This window comes from Simochromis diagramma, unplaced genomic scaffold (assembly GCF_900408965.1).
Source record: "Simochromis diagramma unplaced genomic scaffold, fSimDia1.1 OVJJ01000304.1, whole genome shotgun sequence".
Taxonomy (NCBI): Eukaryota; Metazoa; Chordata; class Actinopteri; order Cichliformes; family Cichlidae; genus Simochromis; species Simochromis diagramma.
In genome coordinates this window covers 9,128,782-9,155,624 of record NW_024387030.1, presented here as the reverse complement: position 1 = coordinate 9,155,624, position 26,843 = coordinate 9,128,782, and the positions used below count along the sequence as shown (strand labels likewise).

The following is a 26,843-nucleotide window of genomic DNA, read 5'->3' as shown; positions in this document are numbered from 1 at the left end:
ATTATTATTCACTATCTCGCCAAGGCTGCTGGCTGCAGCTGTATGAATACTGTATCATGCAGTGCCCAGAGCTTTTCCTTTAAAGGTCCTTAGATTCAATTCTGTATTGCATGCCAAATCACAGCATAAGGTTTAAAATACATTTTTGTAGACATGTATTGGCTATATAAAGACTTGTATTCAGTCAAAAATGTTTATCAGTGTCATATCTCAGCTATACACTAATTACATTAATACAAAATTGTGCCAAAAATCCAACACTGAGTACAAACGTAAGCCAACTAAGAAAAGAAACTAATGTGGTCATATGTCAACAACACTGGTCAACATTATTTTCTTTAAAACAGCTGCTGTAGTTTCATAGGATGATGACACTAGTTTGTTGATGTTTATACCACAGTAAAATAGATAGAGCTGGTAAATCAGTGAAAATGTTGCAAAAATATATATATATATTTGATCCTATTGTAAACTTTAACTATGTTACTGAAGTTAACCTGCATACGCAAGTATTCATTGTTGCTCAGGAGTAGCCTCCAGATGGCCGCATGTCTCCTACCAACACCTCAGACTCCTTAACCCTTCAACCCTCGAGCCATTCAACCTCTCCCCTCTAACACTGTCTCATTCCTTGTTTCATTTTCATTACAACCCTCCTGCGAGGATTTGAACTTGTTGCCCCATCTGAACTGGGGTGACAGCTCACTAAATCACTGCCTTTTAGTGGGCCTGCCCCCTTTTTTATACACTTTAATCACCAGACTCCAGTAACCAGGAATATTGGGCCCAGTGTATGGAATTCTCCTCGTAAAAGAAAAGGCACAGGCCACTGATGTGCCTCTCATGGCAGAATCGCTGCTAGAATTCATCTTGTTCCTGCTGAGATGGTGGTTGATGGAGGCGCTGGCTCTTGCTTACGGGTGACAATCAATCGCTCAGGATCAACAGGTTTTAGGCTGTAAACTTGAGGTCATCTCCTATCTAGCCGACAGTTTCTCATCTGGTGATGCTGGCGTTAATGCTGGAGGGAGGCCTTGGATTTTGTTTGTTATTTATGGTTAGTCACAGGTTTAGAAATGGTTCTGAATGATCGGAGGCTATTTTTTACATTCAGTCTGTCATGGCTTTAAATTGGTTAACCCCCTGTGTACACAGGGTGTCTGAGAAATGGAGAAAAAACAAAGAAAATTCAAGCTACTACTATAAAACAGGTTTTGTTTTTATTCAGAAACTTTTTTATCCGCAGATTGATTGAGTGGTATGGCTCTTCTTGTCATCTGCCATACATTTCAGTCCTTGCTTTGATGAGCCTCTTTTCTCAGTAGTAGTCCTCTCTGTCTTCTTTCCTCTTCTTCTTCCCTCTCAATTTCATCTCCAACCAAACATTAATCCTTATCCTCCCTAAGGAAGTCCACTTCATGCAGCAGTGAGGGTATTTAGAGTGAGTGTTGACATTGGACAGCAGGTTAGACAAATATCCTAGACTCAAAACCACAAGACAAATGGCAGATCAGAGCTCGCTGTGTTCTGGCAGCAAGTTTCCTGGTCTGACTTAGCTGAGGCCAGCCATTCAGCACGAATGACATCTTACTGCAAGGAAGAAAGGTGGGTGGTGGATGAATGAAAATGTGGGAACAGTTTAAAGAATGGGAGCGGGACAGAGGGAAATGGAAGGAGAGCAGAGAGAAATTTGCTGAAAGGTAAGAAAACAAAATGTAAAGGAAAGGCAACCGGCAAGCATGAGGGGTGTTTTTAAACACATTCATTTATAAACACACACATTTTTCATATTTTTATGTCTTTATTGAATACATTTAGCTACTCTTCATACACTCAAAAAAATGAAATTGGGTGGTTGTTACATGCATAAGATCCAAACTTGTAATTTGAACTAAATAATTCCATGTTTCTATGGTGAACGTAATTAAATCATGTAGCATCTGCATGAAATTCAGCAACTTAATTTGTTCTTGTTGAGATGACATCATACAATCTAGTAAGAGTGGCTGGATCCAGGCAACTAACCGCTCTTACTAGATTGTATGATGTCATTTCAACAAGAACAAATTAAGTTGCTGAATTCCATGCAGATGCTACATGATTTAATTACGTTCACCATAGAAACATGGAATTATTTAGTTCAAATTACAAGTTTGGATCTTGTGCATGTAACAACCACCCAATTTCATTTTGGGGGTCGACTCACGAAATTCACAAGATCACATTAGATGTCAAACCACAGGAAAATCAGTGGGGTTACAAGAGGAAGACAACCACACCACGTGTATGCTGTTACTATTTCTTATGGTTTAACTTGTCAAGAACAACAACATAAAGCATCATCAAGCATAGCTTTCCTACTTTTGTTAAGTCTGTATTGACAGATTAATGCCATGGTGGTTCGTGCTGTTGCCTCAGAGCAAGAAGATCCTGGGTTCAAATCCACAATGTGGCGAAGTTTGCAGTGGGTTCTCTCTGCGTACTCTGGTTTCCTCCACAGTTAAAAGTAATGCAGTTGTAAGGGTAACTGGTTATTCTAAATTGCCCAAAGGTGTTGAAGTGCAAATGATTGTTTGTCTCTGTATGATTGACTGGCAACCTGTCCAGGATGTACCCTGTCCCTCTTGCCCTATCACTTCCGCAGCCCAGATGAAGCTAAGAAGATGGGTGGATTGGAAGTTGCTGTAAATCCATTGATTTTTTTTTTGGTTGAACATTCCTTAATATGAATACAACATGTACTACAGACATAAGTTACATTTCATTCATTGAACAAGATTATCATTGGTGTAACAAACAAATATTTTACTAGTTCATGTAACAAGACTGATTTTTGATGTGCCAAAGTGTTTAAACAATATAAGATGGATTTAAATAAATTTAATTAGACTAACGTGGTGCAAACATGTTGATTGAACAAAAGTCAAATTAATTGAATGTTAATGTTAATATTATGTTAAACCTACACACATATATCGTGTTGACACAACACAATCAAGATGGATTAATATAACATGATTTGTTTAGATGGAATATAAGTGGCGAGATAAAATTACGTTCATCCAATGAATTATTTTTTTGAGTGTAGTGCAGAAAAGCTAAGTGAACACTTGAATTCAATAACATATAGACACTCCTTTACAGGTAAAAGCCTCCATCATTTGTAGCTTTTTATGAGAGCTTGAGCAACAATGTGCAGAAATATTAAACCATCTATTCCAATGAAACTGTTTTGGTTCATCTGTATTTCTGGGATGTATTGACTGAACAGCCCTCGTGAGGTCCCACCACAACATTCGAGTTTAGGTGAGGTCGGGACTCTGACGTGGCCTTTTCAAAATATTAGTTTTGTCCTTTTTAAATCCCTTTGTTGTTGATTTAGTTGTGTGCCTTAGGTCATTGTCATGTTACATCACCCATCATCTCCTAAGCGTCAGGTAAGTATTTGAGCCACAGTGAATATATCAGGGGGAAACAACATTTAGTACCCCTGTAATTTAAGCCCAAGTCATTTTTACTTTATCTTTTATTTATTTTAAACTTCTTCCTCAGACAACATTATTAAGTTTCTCCAGTCTGACTTTCTTTCTTTCTGCCTTCAACAGTGTAGGTTTTTTTTATCGTCACCACTCTATGCACCTCACCTCCAGGAAAGGGTATTTCCATATAAAGAAATGGCAGCGTGGCTGTACGCAGATTTTATGCAGATTTTAGACAAATGTGTGGCAGTAAGAACAAACTTGGCCAGTGTACAGGTGTCAAAACTTTGATGGTGATTTTGAGTGTACACTCATTTTTGTAAAAGGTAAGATCATTCCTGAGCACATATTAAATAAGAGCTATCATTCCTAAGGCCCTGAGGTAGCAAAGCAGCTCAAGCTAAACTATGATGCTCCCTACACCGTGCTTCAAGGTGGGGATGTTTTGGTGTTGATGTACAGTGCCTTTTATTCTTAGATAGTATTCCACAGTTTTCAGATTTGGATAATTTGGAGTATCCTGTTAATTTCTATAATTTTTCCCAATTTTTTAAAAGACGTTTTCTCCATGATGCCTTCCACTAACACCATTCTTATTCTATGCCAAACGTTTTCTTCCAACATTAAACAATAGAATATTATTTTGAGATAAAAATGAACAGCTTAATATTTTGTCTGTGTATTTTTTTGTAGTTATATTTGATTTTTCTAATGTAAGAAAAGCCAAAAGAAAATTTGCCTTCAAGAACTAGTCTTGTGGAGTTATTTGGAAAACCAGCAACTCCCACTGCAAACCTAGAGGTGGTTTTGAATGCGCATTACATCATTTCAAGGTGGAAGCAAACACGCATAACCACACACAGACATGCAAACTAGGCCCTGCCACTGTGACAAGCTATCTACTCACACTCAACACATAACCACACGCATACATGCAGACAGCACAAGGCACCACGCACACTCCACAGAGATATGAGGCCAGTTTTGACAACCGCCAAGTTGACTTGGCATTGGTCTGACTGGAGTGATCCAAGAAAAGCAAAGCAGACCCACGAGAGGGCTGGGGCTTTTGTGTTTGTGGAGTGTCACACTTCATCACGAGGGAAACCCATAACAGGCCCAGGAAGACCTTTGAAGCTATGGGAGGAGTGTGTGGGAATCGCCTCTGTGGCTACCTCTGATGTCAACTCCAATACTCTGATTGCAGGATATTTCCTGGATTAGGATTATGTTTGTCGACTGAGATGGAAACTGTCTGAGGATTGTATATCAGAGAGCAGACTAGCTAATTATAGCATCCCATCCACAGTTTAGTATTTAAGTAACACACCGGCCAGCAACAAAAACAGAATTTATATGTTTTGCTCACCTCAATATATAACATAAGGACAGAAAAACAGTATATTTATCTGTTTGTTTGTTGTTTCAGGATATCCATATTGGATTTGTATGGCACAGCTTTAAGGCTTGATGTCCCCTGGTTTTCATTTCTAGGAGGATATAGTTTCTGTGAACCATTAGGCTGAAGATCCCATATGTAGACCATTGCCAGGCAGCATTAGAGTCAGGTGATAGCAGCATGTGCAGTTTGCTTTGGCTGCTTCAAAATTAGTTGAATGGTGGTATACTTAAATGGGCCACATCCTTTTGGCTGAAGCTTCACAAGTTTCAACCACTGAAGCCATAATTTGACTCTAGGATGCTATAAGTAGGGCAAGACGATTTCAAATCAAGGAGAAATATTCAGGAAATTACATTTGTACTTAGGGATGGTTGGCTGGTTTGGCTATTGGAAAGTTTCCATTTCTACAGGGCTGCATGGATCAGGGGATAGTGATTTTTTTTCTTCATCTACTTTTAACCCTTGATTAATACAAAAATACATCCAGGCTCATTCTTAAGTATAATGTCTATTTTTAAATAGTCTACCCTGATCAATAATGATGATAAATGTAGAGGGCTAACAAGAGAGCTGCGATTTCAGGGTTCACTATTTATTAGTCTTTAACAATGCTCCTTTGGTATGTATTCAGTGCTAATTAGGAATTCATGTTTCAAGAAGCTAGACTAACACGCTGAACAAGGTAAACATTACTAAAAATCACCATGCCATTACAAAACATTACCATCTAACTGAAAGCATCATTATGCCCCAAATAAAGGCCACATTAGCCATGTTGTCTTGTTTAATAATAATAATAAAAATATAAACTGTGAAGATATAACAGCAAATTTCTGAACTTGCAGTTCTGTTGCTGCTAAATGATCCTTAAAAACGCAGTAAAGGTTCTTAGTAGCATAACTGTCATTATTTTTTATTTATTTATTTTTGTTCTGTGAAGCATTATATACATATTATTGCATTCAGGTTGAGTTGAGATATGAGATAAAAGCACCACTTTAAACGCCTGTGAAAGCCACTTTTCTGCGCAAAGATGTTTATTATTTTGAAGACCAAATAACAGCTCTAAGCAAAATGATCTTGGATCGCTCACAAAAGTGCAGCATCTTATTGGGCAAAACATTTTTCAACCATTTTAATGCTTTATGTCATGTAGAAGCCAAATGGAACAGGGGTAACAGCTAAATTTTCATTGGGAGACTTGGGGGAAAAACTCAATTAGCGTTTGCAGACTGGAGGAGGGGGGGTTGTTCAGGACAATGTCATGATCAAACACGATTTGGATCAAACCGTGACTTTTTTTTTTTTCACATTCTCTCGCATTTCCAATCAAGGACCGATTAGCCTCAGACATTAATGAGCCTACTAATCCATTTGGGCCCCTCGTGATAACAGTTAATTGTCTGTAAAAATGTGTACAGATCCCCGTTTGGGTTGTTTACTAACTGATTTGGATGTGGTTAGGCCCTAAAGAGGTATCATTATGTTGATAGTTCTTTGGAAAATGAGCCCCTGATGGAGACAACACCAGAGTGGTGTAGAGTTAAGAATACACAGGACTGCTTTCAACCATTGCTCACTTGAGAGCAAATTTACCAGTACTTTAAAACGTTTGGCGGCCACCAGTGCTTGTTAAACTTCACCTATAATTAACAGGAGTTTTCTATAGAGAAGAATGACTTAAATAAATCTCTGACATTTGGGTAGTTGTTGATTCACAAAAGTTTAGAATAACGTGAGGAAACTGGATGTTTCAAGCAAATAGCTTCATTTGTGCCCTACTTTGTTTGTGGCTTAGTTGAAACTTAATTCCAAATTACAGTAACATTCACATCCAATTTATGTTTGGTGTAGAGTCAGAACAGAGAAGTTGATTTTCTTGAGCTGAAACAGAAAGTTCTCTTTGAGAAGAACGATGCCAAACATTGCTCACACAGTTTTATTTTATTAAAGGCCTCTAAAAAAATGAACCTAAAATTAAGGCTGTTTTAAGGTCATTAGTACATGTTTTGTTAATTGTCCCAATATTTAATTTCTCTTTAGAAAGAGTCAACCCTGATATAAAACCAACTGAACAAAACAAAACAAAACATGGCCCTCAGATGAACGTACTTTGGATGTGTTGTAAATACTTGTTCACATAACAGAATTTATATGTCATTTTAAAATTAATTTTAGATGTCAACAGCATGTGAATCCAGTATTTTTGCGCTACATCTGAAAAATACAGAGTATAAATGATTACAATAACTGTTATATTGTGTGATAAATTATTATTATTTTTTTTAGGTATTTTATTGCATCTTATTGTTTCCTTTTATTGGCTATGATGGCACTTACATGCACATTTATTCACAAGTTGTACAACCTTGTGTTTTTTGTCAGCAGTAAAACTAATTTTCTCTTTAGAGTTAACATTTACTGGTAAGATCTAATCTTACATTACATTTACTTACATTTTTACCTTTCAACTTAATATTTTATCGATAAATAAAATGTACTACTATTTACTATGTACTATTTATTTATTTTCTTTATTTTCAATGTAATGCATAAATATCCTGTAAGCATTACAGCAACTGTTATTCAAAAAAAAAAAAAAAGCATTCTCTGCTTCCATACATGATTTGGTGCACAAGTGTGTTTGTGTGTTTGTATTCTGGCCACTCAGCCTGCAACCTTGGCTGGCCTGTTCTGACACTCAATTTATTGTCCTGTGATTTGAGGCCTTAGTTTCTCATTACACCCAAAGTTTTTGTGTCCTTGTGCGACAAAAATTAGTTTGTGTGTCTGTGTAAATCACCTGTCATATGCACATGCTCCTTTAAGAAAAGGCCAAGGGTGTCATTTGATTCCTGCTGCCTCGCTTTCATATTTATGCGTCTCATATTCACGTCCATTGGCTGTGTCTCAGTTGGGCCATCCATCAACACTTTTTATCCCCATCACACCAACAATATGGACATAAAACGCTCTTTTACGTCAGCAAAATGCTGCCACAAATAAAACATGAACAACACACCTCTTTATTTGTCTAGGTAATAAACGACATAAATTAAAAGTGATAAGCGACAAAATTTGCATTAGTCCTATGTTATGGGCTTTAATGGAAATTACCACAGGCTGAGAACTTTTAATATTAAATATAACCTGCACAATTGGAAAACACAGGTGATGTATTAATGAGTTTACAAAACTGAAGGACAACCAGACTCAGAGGGATGTGACTGGCTCTCCAGGAGGCCAGGAGGAGGCCATTTTTCAAACAAACATGTCAAAGGAACATTTTTTAAAACCATATCACTCATCCTTTCAACTGAAATTTCCTATAAGATCAAAATATTGAAATATTAATTCTACAGATATACAGGCACTTGTTTGTTGTGCATATTTTTGGTACACTAGACTGGGGACTGAGTAACTTGCTCAGCTATATTATATCTTGAATACAACTCAATTCTTTTTATTGTTATAAATAAATAAAGGACAAGGAAAGAAATTACAAAAAATTAAGTGACCAAATATTACATCTTTTATCATCTTATGTAATAAAGAGGGAAAAAACCAAAACAATCGAATGAACATATCATAAGAAAATATTACTCCATTAGAAAACAAATCCTTCCATTCAGCCTATACTGTCTGCACCCCAACATAAACGAAGCTCATCTGCAGGTTGTAGATTTTGCTATATATTCAGGATGAATACAGCCAAACCAAAACAAAAACAAAAGAGGGAACCTAGTAAAAAAAAAAAGCAAGGGGATGAAGAGACGTCTCTCTCAATTTTGTACACTCAGACAGAATCAGTTGCCTTTGGCCTGCTTAAGGGTAGAAGGTGAGGGAAGCACACAAAAGCAGTGCAATTATTCTGCTCTGGCACAACAACAGAGAGCAAAAGGAGCATCAAAGGCTTTCCTCTGAGCAAAATAGGGCTCCCTCAGAGGAAAAGCGCAACCTGTGTGTGAATACCAGTGCATGGACTTTAGGCCCTCTCTTGAGACACAAGAGGCAAAGGATGCGTGTCAATAGAGTTGCAGTGCCTATCCACTTTGATTACGTTATAATACAGCAAGCAGTGGCAACAGTGTAAATAAACCTTTTTTTAAAATGTTTTTTCAGCTATATCTTTAAAAAAGTAGACATGTCAAACTCATTTTTTATATATGAAATATGCCATTTCACGTATGTTTAAAAAACACACACACTCTTTTTTTGTAACTTATGTACACCCTGGAAGCACCTAACACAGTGAAACAGTAAGTCTTTGCTGCATGTCTTTGCACTGTGATGGGAATATGCAGCACTAACTGAACATACAGAGTATAAACCTTTGACCAACAGGCTTGGTAATATCCCTCGGCACTACCCTCTTTTAAGCACTTTAAAATAAATAACATCTATTTATTTATTTATTTGTTTATTTATTTTTCTTTTCTTGGTGTCTTTCAGTGTAATATCTTTTATCCACTATTGGTTGAACAAGTACCGTTATACTTTATTTTTCTTTTAAAAGATTTGAATTATTAAGGAGCAACTGTTAACAAACCTTACATTTCAATAATGTAAGTAAGAAAGAGAGCGGTGTTACGGATTTTCTGTCAGGCACATTAGAGGGCACCTCAGTCGAATGACGAGGGTCCTTCAACAACCCGGAAGTCTGGCTTCCACATGTTTTTGTGTACGCTCGCCGGTTGCTAAGCGGTGTTATCACATTGTAGTCAATACTTGTGGTGCTTTTAGGCTCAAAAACGAAATCTAACAGGATGAAAGTGGTTGCGTTAATAAGGTAATCGCAGCTTGCCGCTTTAACCGTTACACAGGTCTGTCACTGATGATTTGTGCTTGCAGAGCAGTAAGCTACAGATGCTGATGTATCTATATGAGTTAATTCAAACCAAGAATATGACACCCATGTAGGTGTAGAATTATTGCCTAAGGGTTTGAAGACGAATGAAAGAGTGGCATAGAGTAGCTGTAACATGCTGCGAGAGTAGTGCACCAGAACTCACCCGGTACATCCACAAACTTGTGTTCCAACCCTGGATATTAAATCTGGTGCACCACATTCCCACATTGCTAAACTTTGCACCCATGATAATGTGTGTGTCAGCTTAGCCTCTGTGTCTGTTTGTTATGTTGTGTTCCAGTGGGGGCAAAGACAGCTGCTACAACATGATGCAGTGTGTTGCTGCTGGGCACCGGATCGTAGCTCTGGCCAACCTGCGCCCTGCTCACACAGGTGAGTAAAACGTGCTCCTGGGATTTACCTGTAAGCCCCGGGAGCTGGCTGGAGCTGGCTTTGCTATATGGGCCAACCAGCTGCACTTCCGTTCCCAATAACTGTACATAAATTAAATATTTGATCATTTCACTTTTGAACTGCATGTTTGTGTGCTGTGTCCTTATATATATTTGATCTGATTTGATGTTTTAACAAATAAAATATTCAAATGTTAGTATTTAAAATAACCAAAGTCATTTATGGAATGCTAAGTAGGCCAAAAATATTTGAATAGTTTCAAAAGTAAGTTAATGATTAAATACATTTAAAACATTTACCCACAATATACTAGAAGAAGTTTACAAGAATTCCCTATTCACACTATACTGTATGCCCATATAATATGTATTTTGTGTCTAATGCCAACACATTAATCTGTATAACTGAAAGAAATGTGAAGAGAAACAACATGTCCAATTGCAGATTAACAGGTTCTATTTATCTAATGCAACGGCAAAGCTCTCTCTAGTACTTAACTAAAATTCTTCTCAATAATGGCACTTAATTTTCTTTGTTGTAAACTTACTTAAAATTATGTATCTCTAATTAAACGTCTCCCCTGTGTTTTACAGTTATTCTTCCTTGTCCAGTATAGCCTACACTACAGCATTATTGTCTAAAATTGATACTTCCTGTATTTTTGAACACGTTAATCCTGAGGAATTAAAATTTACTGAGGAAGAACTTTTCATGAGGAAGAACAACTCCATGAACTTTACTTTTATTGATATTTTCAAATATCACTAAATGGGGCTCTGAAAAAGTATTCTCTATTTTTAGTGATTGAAATACTGAAGCGGGTGCTCTGTATGGTTTGGAGTTGCCCAGATCTTGCAGTTGGTTCGCATAGATGCCTGCCCTCCCTAAGTCTGCCAGAGGTCTCTTGAGGTTAAAAAGGAGTTTTTCCTCCACACTCACACTGAGTGCTTTCCCAAAGGAAATCTTTGGTTTCTGTCTGTCTGGTATAATTTAAGATGTTGGCCTAACTATGATAAGTGGCCTGAGTTGTTGGGATTTTTTTCCAGTTTAGTTCAGTTCAGTTGTATTCATACACTAAGCTATAGTGCCATTTCCCAACTATCCAAGTCTGCTTCACCTTTTAAGCTAAAATGGAAGAGTTTGTTATAACTGTAACTAACTTGAACTTTGATTATAAACTATAGTACGTGTCACTCTCTTGCCTATGTGCATGTGTGAGGAGCCACACTTGTATATATGTAGCAACACAGAGCTAAAAATCAGTTGCTTAGTTACTGAATTTTGCGCATTTCTAGTTTTTGCTTTTCACCCTCCAGTCTCATGCATCCCTAGTGCATGTTTTCATAGTTTCTTATTAACACCTGGAAGCGGCCCAGTACAAGCCTGACCGAGTGGCACAGGGTTATATTGGCTGCTGAGCAGCTCCTCTGGAGCAGTTAGGGTTTAAGGGCCTTTTTGAAGTGCATATAAGTGGTGTTAATGAGGAAGGTGCAAGTGCTGCTCTTTCACTTCACCAATCCAAATTTACTGTGTCCATCTGGAAATTGCACCTGTGACCTCTGAGGCACCGGGACAAGTTTTTAGGTCACTGCTGCAAAAATGATGAAACTTGAAACTTTCAGTTAAGTTTGTTCAGACTTTTGTTTGAAATTACTTTCATTTAAAAAATTCTTTCTTTAACGTGTGGTATCTTGAATATACAATGCATTGTATTAATAAAAACATATAGTCAGATCATTTTTAATATAGTATTCATTAATTGTAGAGCTGTAGAGGTAGATATTTAATGTCAGTTATTTCTCAGGGAATTGCACCATCACTTCTTGTGCATAATCCAGTGAAATCCCTTTTGTCAGACACGATTAAGGCTCTCATCAGGCACAGGTTGTAACTCATTTTCCTTCATGCATTAGATGAATTGGACAGCTACATGTACCAGACGGTGGGCCACCAGGCTATAGAACTGTATGCTGATGCCATGGACTTACCTCTATATAGACGCACCATCCAGGGATCCAGCCTGGACACTAGCAGAAACTACAGAGAGACAGAGGGAGATGAGGTAGAGGACCTTTATCAGCTGCTGCACCTTGTGAAGGTAGGCATCTGTGCCAGAAGAGTTTATTACCCCAGATGTGCATTTTCAATCCATGTCCTCCGGCCAAGAGGCCTTAATACTTTAGGAGCCCATGACATTTTATTTCCATGCACAAAAATATTGTTTCATTTTCTTGATTTATCTGTAGAGTACAACTTCCAAAGACATTAAGGTAACTGTGTAAAATGCTTACTTGCTTGAAGTAAGATTTCTACTGCTTGACAGTTTTGGTTGTAGTTTAGTGTTTTATAATCTGCTGAGTGTTTTCAGTGGATGACAGGTCTACACTGCAGGCACCCAAACTCTTTTACAGTGGAGTCATATTGTTGTAATACATGATGATTATGTGGTTTGTTATTGTCTTGCTACAATATGAAAGTCCTTTTCCTAAAAAGGCTTTTTTAATGTTTCCTTTTCATGCCGGGTGCACTAAAGCACTCTATACTGTAATGAGTGCTGACTTTTCAGCTGCATTCTAATAAAAATCCACATAGTGTTGCTTTTGCGCTTCCTTAATTCCCAAAGAGAAGTTGAAGTTGAACTTTCTAGTCAGTTCCTAGTTCCTATTGCAAACTGCCGGGGAGACTAAAAAGCCCATATAGTGCTTTTAGCCTGCCTGATTTAGCGTATTTTAATTTTTCCTTTGAAAATAAGGTATGTTTTCCTTTTATTTTACTCTGGAATAATAGAGTGTCTGTTGGATCACTTAATCAATGTTTTATGGGCAAAGTTGGAGAGAGGTGCCCTTGAACAATGGCTTCACAGGAAAAATTCCATTCTTTTTTTATCTCACTTGACAGAAGATCAGATGCAAAAATTAATCACCAAATTAATATTTCATCAAATACCACTTTTGACAGGACTCTGAGAAAATATTCATTTGATGGCAAATTATGTATGAGGCCTTGGTGGTCCAACCAGGTACAGGGTGGCTGACTGACAGGTTTGAGATAACTGCATGTGTGTTTAGAACACTGCTGGCACTGCTTGCCTACCTGACCGCCTGCAGCCATGAGGAGGCTACATGGACACACGCTTCAACAGGAGCAAAGGCTCTCCCTGCTGTCAGCACAAACACCATGTGGGATTGATCCTGTGTAACACTTTATCCCCACACAACCTCTTATTTTAGCTGGCAGCATCAACATTTAAGCACTTGTTATGGGATGCTGGATGGGACTTTGTTGTTGAAATGGGATTCTGCTTTATGTGGTGTATATGACAGAGGTATGTGTGAATCGTTGTGCAGGTATGTGTGGAGACATGTTCATCTGACTCCTTTAAGGCCCTACACTGCCTTAGTGGCAGGGGCCAGTCCGCCTGAAGGCATTTTCACCTTTATTTCCTTACTTCCTTTGCCGTGTTCAGTAGAAATCTTTTCACATGCAGCTACATGGGCAAGTTCTTGATTTTTGGAGTTTTTGATCTTATTGATACAACCACATCCACACAGCTCAGTATTTACCTCTTTTGTGAGTCAAGTAGTGGACAGCTTTGTGGAATGTGATGCAGTATGCCCACTCTGCCTGTGGTCAGGGCTCTAATTGCATAGGGCTGCTAATTTCCCATTTCCAGGGTTTTTTGGTCTGACCTCGCCAGTCAGACAGGCCATAGATCAGGGCAGTTTGACTCCAATGAGGCCCTCCCAGGCTGGGAGACCTCCACTGGTCACCCAGCACACCCCTCAAACTCCTCTGTCATCAGCAGACCTGGACCATAAACAACAGGTTTCCTCTCATCCGTAAAGTTATGGCAACCATAAGAATACAATCTTTTAATCTCAAATTTCAAGTTACTGCTCTCGAAAGTTAATTTTTCAACGAGTGACTAACTTGTACCACAGTTCCACATTATGTACTGTATTGAAATAGTAAGTTATTTAACTTGAAGTGTATTTTTAAACTTCCCAAACTCTCTCGTGTCATCTCAAATATCGTCTTAGAAATTCTGTTACGTTCCATCAAGTTGAGTAGATCTTCAGTTTGTTTCTTTTTTCTTTATTTCTAAAAAAATAGACAAAAAAACATATTTCTTTGACCATAAACTTTTTAGTGTTGTTGATTAGTGAAGGAATTGATGGAGGGGGGAGTAAAAGGAAGGGGAAAAAAACACAGCTTTTGATAATGAGCTGTTAAATCACTATTGCTGGAAAAGAACAGTTTTAGCATGAAAAAATGTGTTCTGTTTTGGAAAGTGTGATATTTTGAAAGATTCTTTCTCACAGTTTGAATTAATTAGAAGTTACAAGATTATATTTGGCAAATGACACTTGAGCATAGATGAAAGATTTTTTTCCCTCAGATCCAAAGTTGATGAGTTTTAAGTGGATTCTCTTCACTTCCTCCTCCTCCCCGTTTTGCAGTGCTAGTGTCTGACTCGTAGCATGAGCCAACAGTGCCATCTATGGATCGTTCCCGTTTGCTGACAAACCAAACATAATCTATACAGACTGGCCTCTAAGAATGTTTGAAGCCATTCGAAAGATTCAAAGGAAGAGATCATATTCTTCAGAACCTTTGTTGACAGAAGGGGAAAAAAGCCAGATTGTAATAGAAAAAATGAGCTATCCATTCCCTGGCAGTACTGATAATAGCAGAATGACAATGTGGCCCTATCCTTGGCCCCCTTTGCTCTCATCGCTGGCTGTGTATAGCTGTGCTTCTTTGAAGTGTGTAACCCGATCAACATGCATGCAAGCCCATCCTGCTAGGTGCTGATCTTTGAACCTGCTCTTTGAGGGGGAGAAATAAGTTTTGGTGGAGCACTTTTACGTATATACAGCTGAGAATGCATTTTCACAGAAATGACATCTTTTCATTCTCAACGATGCTTTCAAACGACACTAGAATATAAAGTTTACATAAAGATGTTTTTCTGTAAGCGCAACATTTGTATTTATTGCTAAGAATTAAAATCCAACTCCTGTATAAGTGTGCTTTTTTGTGGATTTCATAGGTAGTGTGTCCATACTTCATTGTGTGGCTGCTCTGCTCCCCTCTGCTGTGATCCGCTCTCATGTGTGATACAGATCAACAGTGTCAGTCACCCCTGGCTGTAAAGCCAGTTCCCCCAAAGGCCTGCAAAACCCCTCATATTAGTCATATCACATCCCTCAATTCCTTTATCCTTCTCTCTGTGCTCTGTGACCTGACACAGCGGCTCTTTATTCCCTGTGACCCAGCTTGTGTGTGTGTGTGTGCGTTCGTGCTTGCGTGTTCAAGGTCAGGTCAAAACAGGCCTGTGTTACATGATAACAGGTCTATCGCTGTCATCCGTGCACACACCTCTGCCTCTCTTTCAGCACTGTAGTCCTTTCACTACAATCCATATGCACTCTATTTGTCACCCTCAGCCACGAACTATTGTGCACAAGTAGATGTTTTGAATTATGAGTAGTTAATTCCATTTTACAACACAAAGATCCTTCAGAAATAGGACAACCTATATGGCACTGAGTTTTGGAAAGGCGTAATTGTAGCTTCAGTCACTTGATATGGTAATAGATACTTTATAAAAAGAAAATGACTCTATTGCAGCAACTCTGCAACCTTTGAGCTGATGAATAAAGACAAAGACATTTAAGCTCATTAGAGTGATGAGGAACAATAGATGATATCTATGCACATGTTCTATTCTGCCAGCTCTAATTAGCAGCGCTGTGACATCTCTGTCATACTGAGACCCTGCTTTGAGAACGATGGAAATGTTACTTTCAAATCCAATTTCCTGTCCTCTAATGCATTCGACTTTTCAGAAACATGTTTTTAATTAATTAATTATTTTTATAAGACAGTTCAGTTAAGATCCAGCTTTCCCCCTTTTCTTTTTTTTAACAAGCCAGTATATGTGTGTGTGTGTGTGTGTGTGTGTGTGTGTGTGTGTGTGTGTGTGTGTGTGTGTGTGTGTGTGTGTGTGTGTGTGTGTGTGTGTGTGTGTATATTTTTTTTGTTGTTGTTGTTTTTTTTTTTAAGATGTCTGAGAAAAGTCCTGGGAAGGCGCACTGAGACCTTTGGCCTTTGTAGATGAAACATTCTGTTCCATTGGTGTGTGTTAGAACACCTTGTTTTTAGTGAGCTAATCTTTCTCCTAAACTTGCGCACACTCTCCCCCTATTCCCCGTTTCTCCTGACCATTGTTACATAGACATTCCCCCCTCGTCCTCAGTAACTACTGCCGCGCCATTATCGACATCAGCAGACAAGAGTGGGGCCCTCTGGGATCGCAGAAGCAGCCCGTCCACAAGTCCAAACAATCTGTCTCATTCCTCTTTCCCGCTCCTCACTCCTTCCTTCTCTCTTCTACATCTCTGTCTCCATTGTGCTGTCGTCGCACTTTCATCCGGACCTTTCAGAAGCCTGGCACTGCCTTGTTGCAAGTTCCCTGATGGAGGTGCATCCTGCTGTGAGGAAAGAAGGGAAAAGGACTGAGACATAATAGAAAGAATGGAGCAGAAAGGAAGAGGAGGGCAGACTGGCTGGTAGGCAGGCGGAGGAATCTCTGTATCTTTGTAGTATTGATTAGGCAGCTGAGGTGTTGTGAGACAAGATGTTCAGGAGGAGTGTGAACTATGAAAGGGGGGGGGCCCAAAATCAAACACACAGCCCTTCTCTGATTACTGGCATGGTGCCGCATTAGACGTACATTGGGGGCTCAACAGGAAAATGGATTTCTTTAAAAAGCTGCTTAATACATAAATCATGACCTCTGGGGTCACAGCGAGGGTTTAGGAGATCAGATCAATAACAAAGCTAATGCAAGCTTGTTGAAGCTTGTTTGTGGTGCTGAGAGACCTCTAAATGGTGTTACTGGAAGTAGCTCGCAAGCAGCCTCAAACCAAAGGATAATCACTTTGGTGACCGTTTTGTTTTCTTACGTTTCAGCAAAGTTTGCAGTTCCTAACTTTAAGATGCAGCACAGCATGTTAAAGTGTAGATTTCAGACAGATTTCAAACAGCTGTCTCTCGGTGTTGCCTCTTTTTGCGATAGCCATTGTTATCTTTTCCTTTGGTCCTGAGATGCTTGTATTTGTGTTGGTCGGCTCAGTGGCAGTGAGGTTGAGATTGCAGACTTGTTTTGCACATGAGGAAGGATAGCATTAGCTCTGAGATAATGGCACTGTGTATTGTTCGCGGGCCGTGTGGAAGTGGTGGGACAGGATCTATTAGATGCAGGCCCATTTCCCACCAACTGACGCTAGCAGTCCCCACAAACATTAGATAAAGAGTCAAGCCTCAAGCCTTTGTAATTTGTTTGTATTTTTCTGCTTAATGTACTTTGCTCAATCTTGTTTAGCGATGATGGAAGCTGATAGCCTTATCTCGACTTGCCGAGGGCACAAACCACTACATTGTTGAACATTGTTCAATGAGAAACGTGCGTGTTTTTTTTTTTTGTTGTTGTTGTTTTATTTTGATGCTGGATAAATTGTAGCTGTATCGGAAGGTTATTGCATTTTAGCTATTGCTTCAGTGTTATGCGCTGAAGTAAAGGATTATACAAAGTGTGTTCATATGATTCCTTGTTTCAGTTTTTTATTAAGAAAAAAGTTGTGATAATTTTCTAGTCCTGGCAAGCAATATTTTTTATCTCTTTTTTGTCACTGTGATTGTTTGGCATGCCTTCTTCAAAATGCCTTTGAATGACTTTTGCAAATCAATTTCTGCTTCATCATCAGAGATCTATTGTTACATCTTCAACAATTTCTTCTCTGCTTTAAAAACCTCAAATTTTTAGCTTTGTCTGAAAATCTAATCTAAGCTTTACATGCCTTCCTCAGACTCAGTCGAGTTGTTTTTACTCTCCAGATATCATAAAATATGAAGGATCCAACCTTGTAAGAAAAACGCAAGTTGTGGAGGAGATTGGACTTTCAATAAAACCTTTTAAATGCACCAGTATCAACAGTTAGTCAGGCCCAACTCTGTCTGCCTCAGAACTGACAGCTGAGGAATTGTGTCAAGTCTTTCAACTCCCTGCCATTCATCTACTCAGAAATTAAGAGGGCTTTTATGTTTTGTTTTGTGAACCATTCCCCTCAAGAAATATTTGTGGCAGGCCCCATCACCTCCCGCAGCTAAAGTCATAACCAGCCGTAGAAAAACACTGTCTGGAGTCTGGAGAGTGGGTTAAACCAGCATCACAGCAATATTTTTCTCTGGGGTCTCTCTGGGGAGTGTGTGTGCGCGCGTGTGTTTGTGCGTGCGCGCGTGTGTTGGGGGAGCATGACGTCTGTTGGAACTATGTAAGACGGAGGGCAGAAGAGCCAAAATGCCAAGAGCCTGGATTCTGACCTCACCAGAAAAACATTTACATTTTAGGCTCTGTGTGTGTGTGTGTGTGTGTGTGTGTGTGTGTGTGTGTGTGTGTGTGTGTGTGTGTGTCTTCTTGTCTTCTTGTCTCCGTGGGCCAGTGTCTTCTGTGTGGATACATCAACATTACGTATGTATGGATACACCTTATGGACTTCACTCATGATATAAGTGAGAATATCTTATCTGTTTAATATTTAGTTTAGTTCAATTTAATGTTTGCAGGAAATCACAGTGGTTTTATTTAAAAAATCCTAAAAAATCATGAATCAACTTAAAGTTAAAGGCTGACAGTTTATTTAATGTGGTCTACAAAAAATAAAGTATTGCATTTTAAGTACTAACGACTAAACTTGTTTTCTTGAATTGCAAGTATTCATGGTTATACCATACATCGATAAACAACCTGTCTCACTGGTGCTTCCCGACATTTAGTTTTCCATGTGTGTTGATATGGAAAGCCTCCTTGTCCTTGGCCTGCTGAAACCAGGGCTTTGTGCTTGCTTTGGCGAAGGCCCTCTCCCTCCCTGCCTGATGACTGGCGGGGCCTGTGTTTACGTAACCGTATATATCTTAGAGGAAACTCGTGAAACGTTAATCTCTCTACTTTTTAACCCTGATGAATTTCTACATTTTCCAGCTGTGCGGCATGGCATATTTATGCTCAGGCTCTATTGCTGAAAACAGCTCTGTCATTGTAAATGAATCACTATCCAAGACTAAAGACTGTGCGTGTGTGTGTGTGTGCGTGTGGGTATGTGTAAACTTAAGGCTGGGAAACTGAAAAAATTCATGCTCAGCCATAAAAAGCAGCATTAGTACCTTCGTGGATAAAAACAGCTTCTTTTTCATTCTTCCCCATACCCTAATCAGTGCACACTTCGCTGTCACTCATCACATTTCTTTGGCTTTCGACTGATAAGCGTCCTTCACTCATCGTGCTAAATAGACAATGCCTCATGTCATATCCTCTGTTGCCTGGTCACACCTGCACAGTGGCCTCAGCAGAGGATAATACTCTCCCCTCGTCTGCTTCCTCTCCACACTTCTCGTAACTATGACCTGCATCATCTCAGGAACCGTTCAGGGCATTTGGCTTTGCGAACAGCTGGCTTTGTGAGAACTTTGTTTTTCTTATTCCACCACTCTATATGGTTGAAGACTGACACGTGTTGAGTCATCTTGCCAGACCGTCCTCAAACACAAAGGAAGAGCCTGTCTTTCAACAGCTGTTTTAGATGCAGAGCTCCGCCAATTTACCGAAGGGAATGTCTCTGAAAGCCTTTCAGAACAAGATTTTGCCGATGTTTGTTTTACAAAAACATTCGCTAAGCCTGCGTGTCCGTTTTGTTTGTTTTGATGGATCAGACACCATACCTGTTGTTTGAGACGCAGTATGTACTGTATAAGCAGAATATGATTTTGTGAACGTTGGGTGTACCTTAATTTAAACGATCATTAAGAATATCCTGTGCCTTGTGTGCACCATTCAGCATCCCATTTCTCCTTTACCAACTCTTGGAGTCACCTTGGAGTTTAACAGTCTCGTTGGAATGACAATGAGGAAGCTGATTTACAACAAATAAGCAGTGTCTCCTCCTACTAAGCTCACACTAAGCTTCCTGTCAGTTTGGCATGTCTACGCTGTCAGGACAGCCCAACACGCCCCAAGACTGTGTCTACATTACATTAAACACAACCGCTTGACCCTAGCGAGCCCCATCTCCTGTATGACATCTATTTGAGCTACTACAACAGGGTCCAACCCCTCCCCATGTTCCTTCCATGCAGGTGAACAAGGGAGAACAATCCCATTACGCTGGAACAGGCCCAGAGCTAATGCAGAGAACATTAAAACCATGTCGCATCCAGTCACTTACTTGATGGATCCAGGAAGAGAGGGGTGAAGAGAAGACACAGAGAGGGGAAAGGAATGTTGAAGAGAAGGAGGGGTGGGATTGGAGGTCTTGGGGTCAGGCACGGTGACGATGTGACAGTGTGATTGCAGCAATGGAGAGCATGTAATGGCACCTTGGTGCCCTTGAGCAAACTGTCATTCGAACCACTTTAATTAATTTCCCCACTTTGTCGACTTCCCCACCTTCCTGCTATCACAGACAGGAATGCTGCATACACCAGGCAGTAATATTATACAGTGAGCGTGTCAACAGATTTAGACTTGATAAAAAGCGGATATTTTAAGGAAACGTGTGGCCTGGTGTCAATAATAGTTGAGATCTGCCAGCTCTGGACTCCTGGCTGTCAGAACAGACTCAATCGGGCATTTTGGAAACCTACCATTTTGCAAAATGGAGCTTTGTATTGTTAGGGTGTATAATTAAGACCTCATTGTGACAGCCATTGAGAGCGAGTTAATGAGGGTTCTGATGTATTCCATATGAATATGATTATTGAATTTTTAATATTTTATGGCTTTCTAATTGCTTTAGTTGCTGTTAATGGCTTTGAATGTTGAATATTACCCTGAATGAAAATGTGGAATGGGTTAGTACCTTTAACGCTGAGATCATAGCTGAATTCTGTAGTTGATTTTTTTTGTCTTTGAGGCAGATACATATCTTTACCAAAGGCATGTCTGTGACTGTGAATACATTTGAAGCAGTCTTTCACTCCCTTACTAAGATGAATGTATATATAATTACAAAGTATATCACGCACACTACCTTGATATAGAGTTTAATGGCCGTATCGTTTCTTTGTGGAGCATGTCTGCTGGCCTTAATCTTCTCCACAGCTGACATCTTAATAACTCAGCCCTCTCCATCCATTTCCACGGGAGACATCCGGATGTGGGGGAAGGATTAGTTTAATGAATTTGACAATTAGTAACAGAAGTTAATGACTGCATGGGGCTAAGTACCCTGATGGACATGGCTGGGGGGACTAAGGACTTCCACTGCTTTGGGCCATAGATCCTCATTAATAGCTTTTCTGCCTGCCGGAGAGGACAGGGGAAGCCAGGCCAGGCTTTTGTTTAGTCTGCCTCTGACGGAGCTGCTGAGGGGTTGCACTGTTGCACAGCACCATGCGAGAATTAGTCCTGCTCTGGGCATGAGATAACACAGGGCCTCAGGTCCTGGATCAGGTGAGGCTTCCGTTTATGAACAAGGGTCATTAAATGCTGAAAAAAGAAGAGTGACATTGAATCAGGGCAGCGAGGGAGTTCTTTCTTTAGATCTAGTGCCAACAATCACTGAGGAAGAGAAGTGGTTTGTAGGTCACAGGCCTCTTCATGACCTTTGCCTTGATTTATCATTATGTTACCCAGATCCCACCTCTAATATAGTCAAAACATCGTTTAGCCAGATAGCTCTCATAAAGATTTTATTATTATTTATTATTATACTGTGCTTCATGAGCTACCTAGTCGCTTTGTCAAATATTTCCACTATAAACCATTTTGATAAATTTTTCAGCTACTATAAAATCAAAGTTTGGATTTTTTTATGGCGTCATGAATAGACATAGAACAATTCCCATAATATCCATCAGTTTAGATTTATATGTACATATACCCCCTCTTCACAATAATTTATCCTACCTCCTCCCACAGAGGATGAGAAAATATGTCTAGAATTTATAAAATCACATCCAGAGCAGCATTAGCTGCCCCCTCATTCCTGCCTGTCTCCTGGCGATGGCTATAATAGCGACAAAAACATTACCACTTCCAAAAATAATCATTTCCCAAAGCCGTTGCCAAATGGTCTAGTAGTTAGAATCTCCACTGAAAACAAGGGGATGTGTGAGAATTTTTTTTTTTTGTGTTGTCATTAGTGGCGAGTGTGCCTGGTTGTAAGGCTGAATGGAAAAGAAAAGTGAAGCCATTTAATTAGTCAGGTTGACCCTCAGAGGTCCAAGTACCTACAACAGTTTGCTCCTGAGAGAAACAAGATAGAGGGAGACAGAGAGACAGAAATGCGAGACGAAGCTGTTTGTTGTTGCTCTGATGCTCTGATAGTCTGTCAGGTCCTGGCAAGTTTAAAGTCAAGGGACCAAATTGGTGTTGATGTAGCACACTTCTTCAACACTCTCATTTGGATATCTTTTCGTCTTTCTTTGTGTCTCTTCTTATCCCACTCTGTACCTCCTAATTTGCCTCTTTAGGGAGTGACAGTTGCATTTAGGGAAAAGGTTATCATTGCATTAGAATAGAGTGCTGGCCTTGAGGCTTACCTAGAATTACATGGCACTGCCTGCATCCCCCTTCGTTCTGTGCTGGGCTGAAATGTTATCAGTCTGACTTAATTACTGTCACCGGGCAATGGGATTGACTATAAATGTACATTACAGTGCGGAACAGATTGGCGAGATAAAAAAAGAAAACAATACTGGAGTGCCGAATGCCTTCTTAAGATCGCTTTGTGTTTAACTTTAGGTCAAAGGATTATTTGTGGTATGTGTTTAGTATCACTTTTATTCCTCACATTCTCTGCTAAACACATTCGCAAAGCCACACACACACAGAGCACATCCTTTATCTGATTAGCTGGCACGCCTTTGTGGAGCTGTGTGTGTGTTTGCGTGTGTGAGGTACAGTGCGTTTCAGCTCAGCATCAGGCCCCAGGCAGGGCATGGATTTCATTTAGGAAAGTATCAAAGGTTTACACGCTGTTCGCTTTAATCAGCATGTTTATCAGGCAGAGAAAAATTGCAGGAAGGGACCACAGGGAGAAGGAGGGGTGTGTGTTTTTGTGTCTTTGTGTGTGTGTGGTGGTGGTGGGGGGGTTTATCTTAAGGACCAGTAGCCAGGGAAATTGATAACGGCTACAAGGTAATTTAGTGGAGACTTGTGCATCCCTCCACTGCTTCTACCCCTGCCTCTTATTCTAATTACAGCCCATGTAAGGTTCTAATGAATCTGCAGGTGGGTTTGAGTAGGGGAGGGGCATTTAGGTGGAGACGGAGGTTGTGCCTTTATTTCGTTGTATGTATGCACGTCAGCATGTAGCCCTTGCTTGCGTGCGTGTGTAAGTGTGTGTGTGTGCTTGTATTTGTCACTCCAGATCAAGCTTGTTTTTCTGTAAGAAGATTGAATGCATCTCAAGGCTGTGTCAGTATCTCTCGAGTGCATAGTTGTCTCACTGTTTCTGAAATATGAATATGATATGAAAAGCAATTAGATTAGCCCTTAGCAGTATTAAAGATACATGCCACTCACAGACACAAAGTTCCGCTGATACTTCAAGTTGTCACTGTGGTTCCATCTTCCAGCTGTGGGTGTACAGGATGCAGGCTGCAGCCAGACACTCTCATCTCCTGCTTATACTAGACTACTGATAAGGTCCAGCAATTGCCTTTGGTGGTGCTGGTGCCTCCAGTCACACATACGTACACACACACACACAAACGTAAGCATAAACATGCAAGTTCACTCACAGAGCCATGTGCGCAAACCTCCAGGGGATATGGGCTGGACCGTAAAGGCCTTGATACGACCAGAGTGTAAACATCCCCACAGGATTGCGGTCCAATGAAAGGAGTGAGCTGTCAGGAATCTGCTTTCTTTGTGTCTTTCAGTCTCTGTGTGTCTGTGTTTACATCTGTGTGTGTGTGTGGTTTTGTTCAGATAACACTTTGGGATACCGTTATAGTTTGAGAAAGGGGTATTTGGCCTCGAGAGACTGGTGACATCAAATTGCTGTTACATTATGCACATCGCACATGCTTTATAATGGAAAAGTCAAGAAATGTTTGTTGTTAAGTTTCCTCCATCTTTTGCTCCACACAGGAAAAGGAGGGCGTCGAAGCGGTGTCAGTAGGGGCCATTCTCTCTGATTACCAGAGGGTCCGGGTGGAGAATGTGTAAGTTGACCACGTGCACACTCACGATCCAGAACACACTGTTAGTTCAACGTGCACGTGCACCCCTGAACTTATATGAGACACACTGTTATGTCCACTGAAGAAAAGAGCACATCGCCTGCAGTCTTACTTCCCTGCGCTCCAAATTTGGGGGCGAGTTTTGCTTAAACACACACACATCCATGCACTGCATTATATTTATGTCAAGTTATTTAGACTAACTTTGAAGTGGTTCTGTTTTTATGGAGCAAAATTAAATGAAATGATGGTTGAAACTGATGGTTACCTAATTGCCAAGTGACTTTGATCATTTTAAAAGTGCATTTTCCTTTTGGGGTAGACGCACAGCTCTTACTCGAGAAAGAAAAAATAGTTCCCTCGTGTGAGAGACACCTACAAGTATTACTTTTACTCTTATCTTTTCTTTTATCCTACTTTTCTTGTTTTTTTTTATTTTCATAAACTGGACATAGCAGAACACAAAGGCTCTCTTCACATTAACAAATCCTGCTGTCAGTCAGCTATTGTTTTCCCACACAAATATATAGGTAAGCAGCTCAGGCATTTCTTGAGCAGTAGACGTTTGTCTGCAGACAGTTTGGCTCCAGTTACCTGCTGTGGATATGTGTGTTTCACCTGAGTTTATGTGAAAGACAAGCCACAGCTTAAGATGAAGTTTTTTGGGGGGATTTTTGTGTGTGTGTATATGTGCGTGTGTGTGTCTTCTCCTTGAATAAAACCGCTGGCTGCGGTGGCAGGTGGCAGCATGTGCTGTGGGCCCATCAGGGTGGCAGCTTTCCCGTAAATGAAGAGTTGCCCAGCCAAGTAGGCTTTGAAGTTGTTCTAACATTGGCTAATATTCAGTATTAACCAGTTTGCATCCCTTCACCTGTTTCCCAGATGTTTGCGGCTTGGTTTGCAGCCATTGGCCTACCTGTGGCGGCGAGACCAAGAGTCCTTGCTCTCTGAGATGATATCATCAGACCTTCATGCGATCCTCATCAAAGTTGCTGCTTTCGGTGAGTTTGTGTTTCAGCCCACTGGTGAACGCTCTCTTTATGTTCTCTCAAGGTGCTATATTGGTTAAGCTGTGTTTGGAATGGGCACCGAAGGAAGAATTTGCATAAGTGAGCTTTAGGAAAGTAAAAATAAGGTGTAACCAGAGGGGGAAAAGAGAGACAAGCAGAGTAATGCCCTAATCATTAATCTGCAGCTTAGCCGCGGTGTTAAGACTTGTGCCAGCGGCAAAAGTATCGAAGCAGAGAACAATATGAAAAGATAAGACGCACAGAAGGAGGAGGGTTGAGGAAAAGTGTGCGGCTGTATTAGGAGGGTGTGTGGAGGAAAGGTTGGCAGTCGAGAAATAATCACGGTTGATTGCCCCGTACATGAATGCAACCTGTCAATAAGCGACACATGTCCCCATTGTATGTGAGAAACTCTGCTGTCTGTGCTTATGCATAGCTCAGAATACATGGTCCGTGAAGCGAAGATTAAAATCTGGTACCTCTCATTTACGTTTTTCAACTGCTTCAGCACTGACGGAAGAGGTTAATGTGGTGTCACCTGCTCTCTACATGCCTGTTTTGGAGCCCGAGGACAGGAAGATCAGATTACAGAATAACAGGAGAGACAAAGGGGAAAAAAAAGTTTTTCTTTCCCTGGTATATGATGTTAAGATCCCTACCTGTATCTACTTGACAGTGCAGCTGGATCCCCTTTGACGGTGCCGGTGATAAACGATAATTATGGCTACAAATGGTTCTTTTTACTCTCAAACTACTCGTGGAGATAGATCATCATGTAGACACTGTTTACGTGCTGTTAAGTGGTTGTTGTCACCTTTGGTAGCAATCAGTCGAAAAGGGGTCCACGGCTGACTGATGACCCACAGAGCTGTGTGAGGCGTTCATGATATTCTGCATATCTTTCAACACTGCTCAAATAACCTCTTATGGAATGCACTTGTCAAGCCATACATCATTGGTGCTTTATTTCCTGGAGCCATTGCTCATTTTTAATGGCTTTTATAAAGGACATATTGGTAATAAATAATATTAACTTGTCAGATGCCCATCAGGGTGGAGATGATGTCAGAATCCATTTTTCTCTCACAGTATCATAATTGTGTTTACTACAGACAACATTTTTTTTTCTTATCTTGATTTGCATTTGTAACTCGATAAAATCTAAGTCTGCATTTATATTAGCTATCAATCAACTTCCTGAAATGACAAGCATGTAACCAAAACAGCCTACCTTAAAGACCTCAATCACCCTCTAACCCTGCAGCGTCTGCCAAGCTTTTTACTCTAAACACATCTTAACTCTAAAAGCAAATTCTCAACATTTTCTGGAAGATTATAATTAGAAAGGAAAATCACCTCAGGTGACTGTGAGTGTGTATCTTGGCCTCCCACTGTAGGTGTTTGTGTGTATTTAGGGATGTGTGTGTTGGCTACAGGTA

The 26,843-nt window shown here is 40.0% G+C and overlaps 1 protein-coding gene across 2 annotated transcripts in view; it reads left to right on the top strand.

The window, feature by feature from the left end:
* The first annotated feature begins 9,433 nt into the window (after window positions 1–9,433).
* Window positions 9,434–26,843, top strand: part of dph6 (diphthamine biosynthesis 6) — a 55,479-nt gene continuing 38,069 nt past the window's right edge. For both annotated transcript variants that reach the window (XM_040042562.1, XM_040042561.1), the window contains exons 1-5: window positions 9,434–9,670; window positions 10,032–10,123; window positions 12,058–12,242; window positions 24,303–24,376; window positions 25,277–25,395. In XM_040042562.1, the coding sequence (XP_039898496.1) occupies window positions 9,648–9,670; window positions 10,032–10,123; window positions 12,058–12,242; window positions 24,303–24,376; window positions 25,277–25,395 (493 nt within the window). In that variant the 5' untranslated portion in view covers window positions 9,434–9,647. The remainder of the gene's footprint in view (window positions 9,671–10,031; window positions 10,124–12,057; window positions 12,243–24,302; window positions 24,377–25,276; window positions 25,396–26,843) is intronic.